Consider the following 14,168-nt stretch of genomic DNA (forward strand, 5'->3'; position numbering starts at 1 on the left):
TGTACTAGAGAATCGGCCCTGGCAGACCTGTAGGGCGATTGTCTAAAACCTGCATCCATCATTATTACAATCTCAATTGTTCTGATTGGCTGAATTTGTGCGATTCTCTTTTCAACAATGCATTGCAAGCCAATAGTGAGCAAGCGTAAACCAATCAGAGATGATTGCGATCGTGACATTGTAGCTATAATTCTTCCGCTGCGCGATTGCGGGATCACCCGTTTGGATGATATAATGGTTATTAGAACATTGGGTGTTTTAATGTTGGCAATAAGCTAACTGTTTCAGAATCTTTTATAGAGGATTTATAGCATGGGTGTAGATAAATTAATATAACGTTTCTTCATTAGTTACTGAAAATAATGTAATAATGAATAAAATACCTTAAGAATAGGGGACATATACATATAAGGCAACACTTTGATACTTGACAGTGACAGATATGCCAAAACCACGCCATCTAGTGAAAAAATACGAAAAATTAGCTAACCGATGATTATCTACTGTCAGTTGTCACTGTCATTTCACTTTATTCAATTTTCATTCATTTTACTTCCTGTGATTATTCAATACTTGAGAATTTTCTTCAAGATTTCCACTAATAAATAATGGCAGTGAGGCTATTCTCTAAAATTCGGCTCGTGCCCGAGTTGAGGGGCGCGGCGTATAGCTCGGCCGCCGCGCCTGCCCAGCTCTCCGATTTTGATATGCAACATAAAACTCCTGTAATTCGGAAGCAGAAACTCATTCCTGTCGCCCAGTATGGAGGTCGTCATGCTGTTACCATGTTACCTGGTGGAGGAATTGGTCCAGAAGTTATGGGCTATGTCAGAGATATTTTCAAGTAAGTACCCTGTCTGAGTACTTTTATACTACATTACTTGTAGTGAAATCTGATACAGCATCTAATTAAAGCTAAGGGCTGTAAATCACGTGAGATAAATATCAATGTAATAGCTTTGAGTTTTACTGATTCGTGTTTATTATTACTGTTTTATAAATAGGCCTTGTTGTTAGTCCTATAATACGCGACTCCTATCGCCTCATACCCCGATTGCCATCTCGACCTGACGCGTACAATAATATTATATTCTTTGTATATAAATACCTACTGAATATTTGTAAAATTAATACAGCCTTTGTTCTTAAAACTTATTTAATTATTAATTTTACTTGCAATCTTACTTACGCACTTGGCCAGTTTTTTAACAAAAAAATCTTCACTTAATGAGTTTATATATTATGTTTCAGGTACATTGGAGCACCAGTGGATTTTGAGGTTGTAGACATTGACCCTACGATAGACAATGATGAGGATGTGCAGTACGCTATCACTACTATCAAGAGGAATGGTGTTGGACTGAAGGTACTGTATACTATTCTCAACTTTGTGTGTCCTTTAATTTTTTTTTGTCCCCCACGAATACTTTTTCTCTAATAAAAATTGTGGACCAGCAGTATTCGAACCCGCGTCTCCTGGGATCGCGCCGACGCTCTGACTATTGAGCTATGGTTTGCTTACTGACGAAATTTGTGATATGTTTGTTCACTCAGTACTGAAGCGACTGTTCATGCCATCTAGTAGCGACACTTTGCAGCTATCAAAACTATTATCAAAGGCCAATATTACGATGCAGCTCTTTGAATGAGAAATGAACTATTTGCTTTTGTATTGCCAATGTTAATTAATTTTGCTTTAGGTACAATTTAACTACTTTATTATTTTCAGGGCAACATAGAAACAAAAAGCGAAGCAGCATACGTGACATCACGCAATGTAGCCCTGCGTAATGAGCTGGACATGTACGCATATGTGTTGAATTGCAAGTCCTTCCCTGGCATCCCCACGAGGCATAAGGACATTGATGTGGTTATCATCAGGTATGAGAATGATTGGCTGCTGCATTGTGTTGATAGTAATTCAGCAGACACAATATTTAATACAATAGCCTCAATAGCTCAGCGGTTAACGGAGCGAACTGAAATTCCAAAAGTCGCCGTCACCCCACCTGTTGCACTATTGTCACACCTACTCCTAGCACAAGCTTTACGCTTAGTTGGAGGGAAAAGAGGAATATTAGTCAGCTTGATAAACTTGGCTAATATTCATTACAAAAAATAAAAAATACTCAATGACCTTAACAGAGTTTTGCAAAACTCTGCTTAGGTCATTGAGTATTTCTGCTTAGGGCATGGGTTTGTAAAATAAAAACTGCCATATCACTTCCGGGTCAGCCTGTTTCCATCTTAGACTGCATCGTCACTAACCACCAGGTGAGATTGCAGTCAAGTGTATCTGAATTTTTAAAAAAAGGTTTTCTTAAAAACCTCATGGGACAAAAAGTAGCTCATGTCCTTCCCTGGGCTACAAACTATCGTGCTTTTCGTCAAAGTCGGTTAAATAGATGTGCCATGGAATACTAGCAGGCAGACATTATAATAATAGTATGGATGAAGGATCATAATCCCACAATCCTAGAAATCCACAGTCTAATGATAGTGTTTAAGGTTGGTCACCCCACATTGCACTATCTTTTCCAATCATTGATGAGAGCTCACAAACGGATTGACATCGCTCAAGTGGCCTGATTTGCACACATATTATACACATCTTTCTTATTATGAAATGTAAAAAAAAATTATAATATCAACAACTTCAGTTTATTATAAACCTTAACACTTGTATATAAAGTTTAATAACGATTGCAAATATTTATATTTAAGACCTCTTGTCATTGACAAAAATATTTGAATTTTTCAAGTGACAACAAAAATATTTATTCTAATACAATAAAAGTTTGAGTAATTTGAAATAAGCTTTTTGGCTGATATTTTTCGAGCCGCATTTGAAGCACTGATTTCAATTCTTGAGCATTTTATTTCAATGTTTCCAATCGATGAATTTATTTATTGTTCATAGACAAAACACAGAAGGCGAATACGCTATGTTGGAGCACGAGTCTGTCTACGGTGTTATCGAGTCTATGAAAGTGGTAACTGCCACAAACTCCGAAAGAGTTTGTAGGTTCGCCTTCGAGTTTGCCAAGAGGAATGGAAGGAAGAAGGTTAGTATATGTGCCATGGAATAGAATAGAAATATTTTTGTTTGAATAAACTTTTACGAGTACTTTTGAATCTATATTTTATAATTTTTACAGTGTTTCACTTACACTTCAAGGAAATCAACTACACCTATTATAAATGTGAAAGTGTGTTTGTTTGTTGGTTTGTCCTTCAATCACGTCGCAACGAGGCGACGGATTGACGTAATTTTTTTAATGGGTATAGTCAAAGACCTGGAGAGTGACATAGGCTACTTTTTATCCCAGAAAACCAAAGGAGGAAAGGGGAATATTGGTCATTTAATATGGCTAACATTCTTTAAAAAAAAAGAGTTCATGCGGGATTGTTAAAAAGCTAAATCCATGCGTACGAAGTCGCGGGCATCAGCTAGTGTCTAAATAATTTTTAAATACATATCAACAGGAGACGCGGGTTCGAATCCTGCCGGTCCGCAATTTTTGACATGTATTTAAAAATTACTTTCGAATCGTCAAAATATGCATCAACCACTGTTTCGGAATGCCTTTCTAATATGTTTGTATTAATAAATTAAACACTTGATTGTTGACTATGGTACTATTATGGCCCAGTTTGAGCTAACGACCGTCGCGAGGGCGATAAAATTGTGCAATAATACATTTATATACCATGCAGAAATTGACTACTTAAGTCACGGAAAATTCTTACGCGGGTTTTTTTTGCAGAGGGATTATAAATTCTTGCCCCCTGAATTACAAGACTAAAGTGCTCTAACGCCTGAGCTATGGAGACTCCAGGCTTAGATCACAAAAGCTATAAAATACCCACAGCAATGAATACGACGCAAAGACCTCTATTATACTTTACTAGATGATACCCGCGACTTCGTCCGCGTGGATATCTCTTTTTAAATCCGGGATAGAAAGTAGGTAGCCTATATATTAAGTTGAGGTATAAGCTGTCTCCATTCCCAGCAGCCAAATACGTCAAGAAGGTAGTTTTTGCGTGAAAGAGTAATGAACACACCCACAGACACAAAGTTTGTACTTTCGCCTTATAATAAATGAGTGTGATTTTAGGTGACTACAGTCCACAAAGCCAACATTATGAAACTGTCGGATGGTTTGTTCCTGGAAACATCTCGACGCATCGCCAGGGACGAGTACCCAGAGATTGAGCACAATGACATGATTATTGACAACTGTTGTATGCAGCTTGTTGCCAAGTGAGTACCTTTACTTTGTCCTATACTCTATCCGCGGAAAGAAGTTAGTATAGCCCTCTCTCTCTGTTACATAATCCCATACAAATGATAGAAACAAAAGTCTGAATGGGCGCTAACCATTTTGAGACACCAACCAGACAAAAATCTCAGTGAGCGCTAACCATTTTGAGGCACCAACTAGGCTTAAATCTCAGTGAGCGCTAACCATTTTGAGACACCAACTAGACAAAAATCTCAGTGGGCGCTTACCATTTTGAGGCACCAACCAGACAAAAATCTCAGTGGGCGCTTACCATTTTGAGACACTGACCAGACAAAGATCTCAGTGGGCGCTAATCATTTTGAGTCACAATCACATATGAAACTATGTCTCTAATTGAAACTCGAATGTTTTTTGAAAACATTTTCGAATTGAATTTCGAATGTTTTTTGTAAATATGTTTGTGATTGGTTCGTGAATTATGTGAAGACATCGTGAGTTACTCTCACACGTTGTGCCGAATAACTTTTACTTCAATAAAAAAAACCAATGAATTGCAGGCCCCACCAGTTCGACGTGATGTTAATGACCAACCTGTACGGCTCGATCGTGTCCAACGTAGTGTGCGGTCTGCTGGGCGGCGCCGGCCTGCTGTCCGGCAGGAACTATGGCGACCACTACGCGGTCTTCGAGCCTGGCACTAGGAACACTGGTAACTATCTCTAAATTATATAAATCAGCCAAGTGCGAATCGGGCTCGCGCACCGAGGGTTCCGTTTCGTACCTTGTACAGAGTATGGTGGGACAAAATTTCTATTTTGTTCATAAGGGAGTTTGAACTTCTAATTGATCCGCGTTCGTGCTTTAGTATGTGTTTGGTTTTTTCTCATAGGTAGTTATGAAAAATACATAGTGTGTGTGACACAATATGTTGTTCCCGGGTGGCATATATTGAATACTACCTCGCTACGCTCATGATTCTACTATAGTGTCCTTCGCTTCGCTTTGAATTTAAAATAACTCAATAACTATAGTCAACGACATGTTGAGATAGCAATCGGGGTATGAGGTGGGCGGACGCCCCGCACGTCACCCGCGCTCGCCAGCACCGAGTTACCACGGGGGCTGTGAGGGTGTGCGGGGCGTTCCCACCCCCTATTACCATTTCGACCTGTCGCGTAATATATGTCACAAGCACTAAAGATAATATTACAGGTCGTTACGTGATTTAACGTGCCTTTTCCACCACAGGTACGGCCATAGCGGGCAAGAATATCGCGAACCCTATAGCTATGATCAACGCATCCGTGGACATGCTGGAACACTTGGGCCACCACTACCACGCCGACCTAATCCGGCGAGCCGTCGCCAAGAACATCAATGTCGACAGGGTAGGTGATGCCGCAATGCATTGAAAAATAATCGAATAAATAAAAAAAACGATTATTTTATCCGATTATATTTTTAAACTACATACTCACGGCTTCTTCCGCGTGGAGTACACAAATTTCAAACCCCTGTTTCACCCCCTTGGGGGTTGAATTTTCAAAAATCATTTCTTAGCGGATGACCTCATAATAGGTATTTGCATGCCAAATTTTAGCCCGATCCGTCCAGTAGTTTGAGCTGTGCGTTGACAGATCAGTCAGTCAGTCAATCCTTTTATATATTTAGATAAAGATAATCGGTTTTTATTTCAATCAGTGCCCTTAGTATGAATGTGAAAGTGTGTTTGTTTGTTGGTTTGTTGGTTTATTGGTTTGCCCTTCAATCACGTCGCAAGGGATCGACGTGATTTTTGCATGGGTATAGTTAAAAACCTGGAGAGTGATATAGATTACTTTTTATCCCGGATAATTTAAGAGTTCCTACAGGATTTTTAAAAACCTAAATCCATGCCGACGAAGTTATTAGGGAAAGTAAGCCAGTCCTAGTGCCTCTGCATCCTATTGTTATTGTGTTAATTAAAGTATTGTTTCGTAGGTGTTGACTCCAGATGTAGGCGGCACCGCATCATCGACCGACGTCGTGAACAATATCATGGGTAATATTGGCCGCTGTTAAACTTTTGCTGTCTAGCTTGTTTGAGGATGAACGATCTTTATATATGCAGATCTTAATTTATATAATCTGTCCTTTATACTATTTTCTCTTTTATATTTGCACTATTTCTAGTCATTAAAGTTTTTATACGAAACTACGTGAAATTTTCGTATCGTATTTACGAAAATTTAAAATTATTTAATTATATAAAATTTATTGGTAGGTTTTACGCCTTAGATATTGTTAAAATTGTTATTTATTTATTTATCAAATATATAGAAAATTTGCCAAATACAATAAAATGACATAATATAGTCCGTACAAAATGACTTCTCACGCGCCATGGTCAACTGTTATGTCAAAAGTACGGGTTACCTTTAAAATAAGGACATAAAACGGGTTACCTTTAAAAAAAAATAAAAAAAATCGTACTTTTGATATGACAGAAAAAGTTAAAATGGCGCGTGAGAACTAATTTTTACGCATTATACCAAAAATTTTTCAAATATTTAATTTTTAAACGACGCAATGGTGCGATTGGGATGCCAATTTAATCTATCAAATATAAAACAGTAAAATGGACAGGGTATAGTGAATTTGACCGACCTAATTAAAAATGCAGCTGTCTTAAACACAAAAAAAATTCAAAACACAGTACAAAGATAGTTATCATTTTCTGCTTATTTACTTTGTAGTCGACTGTTAACAATGATCGATAATAAATCGATAGAAAGATCGTATTTCTTGTAAACAAAATAATAAAAAAAAATTATTGACAAAACTTATGTTGTTCTTTTTGGAAAAGGTTGACACGATCAATTAAACTTTAGGAGTACTTTTACAAAAAAAAAAACAAGCAAAAAATGTATAAAAAAATTGAATCTAGTGCCAAAATCGTATCGAATATAGATAGCCAAAAATGTAACAATAAATCATTTTTTTTCTAACAAGTATTTTTTTGTAGTTTTAAGCATCTGTTAGCTTATTTTGTGTTTTTTAGCAATATTTGTTTTTTTTGCCAGTATTTGTCGTACATCTAGACCGCAAATTGTGCTTTATTTATCATTATGCTTTTTAATTATAATTCTCTATTATGAAACAGTAAAAGCTACATAACGCATACATTTTTAGTTCACACGCGCGATTTTAACTTTTTGTGTCAACTGTCATGTCAAAAGTATGATTTTAGTCCTTATTATAAAAGGTGAATCGTACTTTTGACATGACACTTAGCACATAGAGCTAAAAAGGCGCCCGAGTTCTCATTTTGGACGGACTATAGTACTTTTATTGTTAAACATATGTATAGTCCGTAAAAAATGACTCCTGGTACGTGACCATTTTAACTCTATGGGGTCAACTGTCATGTCAACGGTTCTCCTTTAAAATAAGGTCTAAAATCGTACTTTTGACATGAAATTTGATGGCGCGTGAGGAGTTAAATTTTACGCGTTATAATATGGTTTGCTTAATTAGAAGTTTCTGTTTATTTTAAGACGTCATGCTTTAATATTATTTTTGACATTTTTGATTTTAAAATTTTTCACTAATGCACAGATTAGGTATATTGGAAAGTACATTGATACTTATTTATACAGTTACAGGCGTTTTATTTACATTTAACGGAAGTTTCTAATACAAGAACAGTTTTATAAGTCTAATTTCGCCTTCTATTTTAGACGGCGTATTTTACGTGTCTATAATCTACCTACTCTCACTTCTTGACCTATTTTTTTGGTAAAACTTAATTTATATATAATTCTAATAATTATAGTACTCTAATAATTATAGTTACTCGCGTGGTTTAACCACATATACAATCCTATGTAATGGGGAAAAATGGTTGCACAAAAATTGCCATTTAGTTCCTGTTAATAAAATATTATTATTACCTACTAAAATAGCCAAAAATCATGAATTTCATTAAGTACTGTAAATTGTACTTACAAATTAAATTAAATTATTGTTATACCTACTTAACATGAAATGTGAAAAAGTAAGGTTTGAATCATTATCTATTGAATTGAAACACACCCTAGATAATGTTTCTAGGAAAGGACTACCTTACGTATTGCCTTGTAATTTACGTTATTTATTTTAAATATGTAAAAAACTTAAATAAAATCGTTAAAGTATGTAGATTGTTGTTTCATTTTAATTGTTGTTTTGTTTGTATTGTGCAAGCTTATCATCATCATCATCATCATTATCAACCAAAAGACGTCTACTGCTGGACATACTAGGTCTCTTGTAGGGACTTCCACACGCCACGGTCTTGCGCCGCCTGAATCCAGCGGTTCTCTGCGACTCGTTTGTTGCCATCTGTCCACCTAGTGGGGGATCTTCCAACGCCGCGCTTTCCGATGCGAGGTTGCCATTCTATCGCCTTGGGGACCCAAGACCCAACGTCTATCGGTTTTTCGAAGCATGTGTGCATTACCACTTCAGATTCTCAACTCATTGAGCTATGTCAGTTACTCTGGTTCTCCTACGGATCTCCTCATTTCTGATTTGATCATGTAACAAGCTTATGATGCAATTAAACTACTGTGTTGTAGTGTGGTGTCAAAGCATCAACCAATCAAAGATGATTGCGATTGTGACATTGTAGCTATCATTCTACCGCAATCGAGCCGCTGGTTTTGCGATCACTGTATAACACTGTTAAATCAGGAATTGGGCTTAATAACAGTGATCGACAATCTTGGTCGCTCTGAACCATGCGGCGAGTTCAACCTACCAATAAACGAGCTCGAACTTGCGCATAGGAAACGGGCGTGCGAGGGAGGCTACATTCCGCTGTTATAGTCGACGCATTTTAAACCGAGTTGTTGAGTTATCGGTCTGTTTCGCTCGCACCTACCTACAACCTGTAAGTGCGAGCGAAACAGACCGATAACTCGACAACTCGGTTTAAAATGCGTCGACTATACCTAAAATTGACTTTCAGTGCATCGAAACCCAGCTTATAGTTCAAAAGGGCCATAAAGATTGTCGATTACTGTACGTTTTCATGCTATGTTTTGAAAGGACTTAAAAAGTTCTTTTGAATTGGTCTCATTTAAATATCATCAAAATTAGTTCATACTACGTATTTCAATTAACGAGACCTTCGACAAGGTGGGTTGGAAACTCACAAACGTCAACCAAAGCAACTAATCTTTTTTATAAAAAGAAAGCCCCACTGAAATATTAAGAAAATTGGAAACACTGAAGTACGAAGTTTATTATACTTGCTGTAACCAGAACGCTAGCAAAAACTCAGCGTTATTGTATTACTGCCTAAACACAGTCAACCATTTGTCTCATTTTGTAGTTTTAGTGATTTAGTATTTTTCAAACCCGCAATGTATAGCGTGCAAAACTCGGGTCAATGCCCCACCTGCAACGCAGCATTGACTCGAAGTGGCCTACTTCCGCAATGAACTCTACCGTCAGTCAGATGTTTTATTTGCAAAATATATCGTGAACTTTTACAAAACATAGGATTTTATATTATTTTTTTCGCGATTATTTTTGTGGTTGTGTTTTGGTTTTGTGGTTGAATTTATATCAGTAATCATCAGTACTATCACCTGTCTTCGTTTTTGCTAGCGTTCTGGTTACATCCTGGATAGTGGTGCTCCTCTTAGTTGAAATGCTTTAGTAGATTAGAACGTGTTGTACGCGTATCAAAGTCCGCCTTATTTTGGCGTGGTTTATTTTTATTTTTTGTTATTTAAACCAAACATACATTTTTAAATACTAGATTACAAACTTCATTCCGATGCAGCAAAAACCTGGTCGGGTTTATCCGTGCACCGGAGTTTCTTGTGCACGCTCGAGATATTATAATATTTATTACTTCTAAACAACCCTTAATAGAAACAGTATTGACTACAAATCTATCTAAATAACTACCTAAAAACAAACCCTAAATCTAGTCTGATAATAACATATCCCTAATTGTACCTACTATTTAACACATGATATATACAATGAATGAAATACCTACACAAGTATTAATGTTATGTAAGTAGTGTATAAAAAAATGATTTTGAAAATGTTACACACCAGATCCAGCAGTTTAATTTCTTTTCCAGATAATATGGGCAATATGGCAAGAGAAAATGACGACGCCGCTGTTGTTTTTGGAAAATCCTTTATACCTTATTGTTGATTCAAGTATTAAATCGTACAGTAACTTTATTTTAGGAAATACTAGCTGTAGCCTGCGACTTTGTCCGCGTCCGCGTTCGGGTTAAAAAGTAGCCTATGTCACTCTTCAGGTATTTAACTATATCCATGCAAAAAATCAGCCCATCCGTTGCTCCGCTGCGGCGCGATTAAAGGACAAACCAACAAACAATTTTTCGCATTTACCTATATGGGTAGTTAGTGATTTCTCCTACTATCGTAGGGTAGGTTGGGTATGTATTAATTAAAAATAAGTAGAACAATATATAAATTACGTAACTAAATTGTATGAAAATAAGATTACAAATAAATGTATGTTTGTCAGAAAATAATGTTATTTCATTTTATTTGAGTGTATCCCTTATCTAATACCAGTCTTATAGCAAACCTATTTGGTGATCTTAGCGTCTTTATTCAGATTTTTGTAATAATATGTAAAATCATATAGAGACGGACTCGTGCGAAGCAATTTTAATGATTTTATGTGTAAATAAAATAGAATTGTGCACTAATAACTTTTAATTAATTTAAATAATTGTTACAACTTAACAACTTGTATATGCCAACGTAAGCGTCCAGAGATCACTCTTGAAAGAATAGAAGGCATTGAGCCATAGACACAGTGCTATGTAATGAGTACGGGTAACATTAATAATAGGCTTCAAATTTTACATCTAACACTCCCACTAAATTTAAGCCTTAAACAACAAAATAAACTGTAACAAAAATTAAACAACAGAATGACACATTTAAAATTTTAAGTATTAAGTGTTACCAAGCCAATCTTTTCTCTTAACAATGAAAACTTGTCTCTACTCAAAGTTTTAGTAAAAATATCAGCGAACCTACTGATTACTACTGCAAACATACTTTAATTCAATTACTTTATCATATTACTTTTCTTTTACAAAATGATACTTAATATCGATGTGTTTGCATCTTTTATGAAGATTAGCATTTCTTATAACACTTACAGCACTCTGATTATCTAAATTTAGGCACAATGTCTGTTGTTTATATTCACCAATATCACTTAATAACTGTTCAAATGGCTTCTTCGGTAGCGGCACAGGCTGCCATGAATTCAGCCTCTGTTGTCGATAGAGCTACAGTTTGCTGACGTTGGCTGGACCAAGTTACTGCTGCTCCGTTCTTTATGAATACATAGCCCGTAATTGAGCATCTGGTGTCAACATCATTGGCATAGTCTGCATCTCAGTAACCCAGTATTTCTTGCATTTCTCTATTTGCATTCCGACAAAATTACTAACTGAGCTTGTTTTTATTTCAAAAATTGTTTGCAAGTCACTGATAAGCTCTTTTAATACAGACTTATTCGTAGAAAACAATAGGCCGTCATCCACATATAAACATAAATAGCATTTTGTTCCATTTACATTGCCCATATAAACACATTGGTCGGCTTTGCTATTGACAAGCCCACATGTTACTTTTGCAGGTTAGACCTTCTGGTGGAGACATAAATATATTCTCTTCTAATTCTCCATAGAGAAAAGCAGTTTTAACATCCAATTGAATAATTTCTAGATTATATTCAACAGCTAAAGACAATAATAAACGGATTGAGTCATACCTGACTGTCGGAGTAAAAGTTTCCTTGTAATCTATACCTTCAGTTTGTGCATAACCTTTGGCACAAAGTTGTGACTTGAAGCGTGGACCCGTTGGCTCGTCTTTGATTCGGAAGACCCATTTACATCCAATTACCTTGGTGTCTGATGGTTTTTCTACCAATGTCCAGGTTTCGTTCTTCTCATGAGCCTCAAGTTCTTCACTGATAGATTTTCTCCATTTATCTGTATCGCTTGAACTCAATGCATCACTATATGTTTCAGGAGCTGTACAGAATAAAACATCTTCACTGTAGCACAGGTAAGTATTCTCTGGTTTCCTGGTACTTATTTTATTTGTAGGTCTCAATGTAATGTGTGAAACCAGCGGAGACTCAATACTAGACTCACTACTTTCATCAGGTAAGTACTCGCTTTCCGATTTATTTTCAGTAACTGTGTCTTGCGAGCTGTCCGAGGGATCCTCTTCACTATCACAGGAATCACTCTTCTGGTAAGTTTCTGTTGTATTCAACTCCACGGGCACATAATTTCTTTTGACAGTTGATTCTAGGAAAGTAGCATCTCTACTTTTAATCATGGTCTTGGAGTTGGGTACAATAAACCTGTAACCTTTGGTTTTATCACAATATCCAATGAAAATCATCTTCTGAGCTTTAGAATCCCATTTCTTTCGTTTTTCTTTAGGTAAGTGAACCATGGCTTCAATATCAAACATTTTCATGTGACTTACATATGGTTTTCTACTTGATTTCTGAATTCCTTTACTTTTTCTACAACTTGTGTTTTATTTTGTATGAAATAGACAAAAATCTTCTTAGATTTCATCCAAAAATGTTAAGAAATATCTACTACCACCCAGTGATTTGGTTTCCATAGGACCACAGACATCTGAGTGTATGATAGTCATGTTTGCTTTCCTTCCTTGCATGTTGCACATGCAAAACTAACTTTCTTTTCTGATAAGCAAACACCTACTGTATTTTCTTTCGTTTTTCTTTAGGTAAGTGAACCATAGCTTCACATCCAAACGTTTTCAGTATTTTGATGCGATGATTTAACTGGTTTTCTACTTGATTTCTGAATTCCTTGACTTTTTCTACAACTTGTGTTTTATTTCATATAAATTGACAAAAATCTTCTTAGATTACATCCAAAAATGTTAAGAAATATCTACTACCACTCAGTGATTTGGTTTCCATAGGACCACAGACATCTGAGTGTATGATAGTCATGTTTGCTTTCCTTCCTTGCATGTTGCACATGCAAAACTAACTTTCTTTTCTGATAAGCAAACACCTACTGTATTTTCTTTCATCTTTTCCAGACTATTTAAGTTCAAATGACTCATTAAATGGTGCCACAGGTCTTCAATCTTGCTCGTCAACTTCAGACATGCATGCATAGCCCTTAGGGGTATTCAGCCGGTGCATGTTGTTGATTAAGCTGGCAGTTGCCACTCTCTTATTTTGGCTATACAAAATAACACAGTCCTTATTATTAAATATTACTTGGCCACCATAATTATTTGACTTACTGATAGTAAATTTGTAGCAGGTTCCGGCACATACAAGACATCTTTAAATAAAATTTTGTTTCCTTCGCCTTTGTCATTGCTAACCTCTAAGCATATTTCTCTTGAACTCATAACAGGTAAGATTTTTCTTTCATTTTTTCAGACTATTTAAGTTCAAATGACCCATCCGTTGGTGCCACAGGTAAGTATCTTGCTTGTCAACGTCAGACATGCATGCATAGCCCTTAGGGGTATTCAGCCGGTGCATGTTGTTGATTAAGCTGGCAGTTGCCACTTTCTTATTTTAGTTATTCAAAATAACACACAGAAATAATAAAATAGCAAATTACAAAATGTTACTTGGCCACATGAGTCATTAAATGGTGCCACAGGTAAGTATCTTGCTTGTCAACGTCAGACATGCATGCATAGCCCTTAGGGGTATTCAGCCGGTGCATGTTGTTGATTAAGCTGGCCGTTGCCACTCTCTTATTTTAGTTATTCAAAATAACACTCGGAAATAATAAAATAGCAAATTATAAAATGTTACTTGGCCACCATTGTGATTTGACTTACTGATAGTAAATTTGTACG

General features: G+C 36.2%; 1 protein-coding gene across 1 annotated transcript; it reads left to right on the forward strand.

The window, feature by feature from the left end:
- The first annotated feature begins 522 nt into the window (after window positions 1–522).
- On the forward strand, window positions 523–10,738 carry LOC117985422 (isocitrate dehydrogenase [NAD] subunit gamma, mitochondrial-like). Its single transcript, XM_034972134.2, has 9 exons — window positions 523–844; window positions 1,252–1,366; window positions 1,730–1,881; window positions 2,921–3,065; window positions 4,122–4,267; window positions 4,808–4,959; window positions 5,499–5,638; window positions 6,231–6,291; window positions 10,373–10,738. The coding sequence occupies exons 1-9, from the start codon at window positions 609–611 to the stop codon at window positions 10,447–10,449; spliced, it is 1,224 nt and encodes a 407-aa protein (XP_034828025.2). The 5' UTR covers window positions 523–608; the 3' UTR covers window positions 10,450–10,738.
- Window positions 10,739–14,168: the final 3,430 nt, after the last annotated feature.

Source organism: Maniola hyperantus, chromosome 9, assembly GCF_902806685.2.
Source record: "Maniola hyperantus chromosome 9, iAphHyp1.2, whole genome shotgun sequence".
Taxonomy (NCBI): Eukaryota; Metazoa; Arthropoda; class Insecta; order Lepidoptera; family Nymphalidae; genus Maniola; species Maniola hyperantus.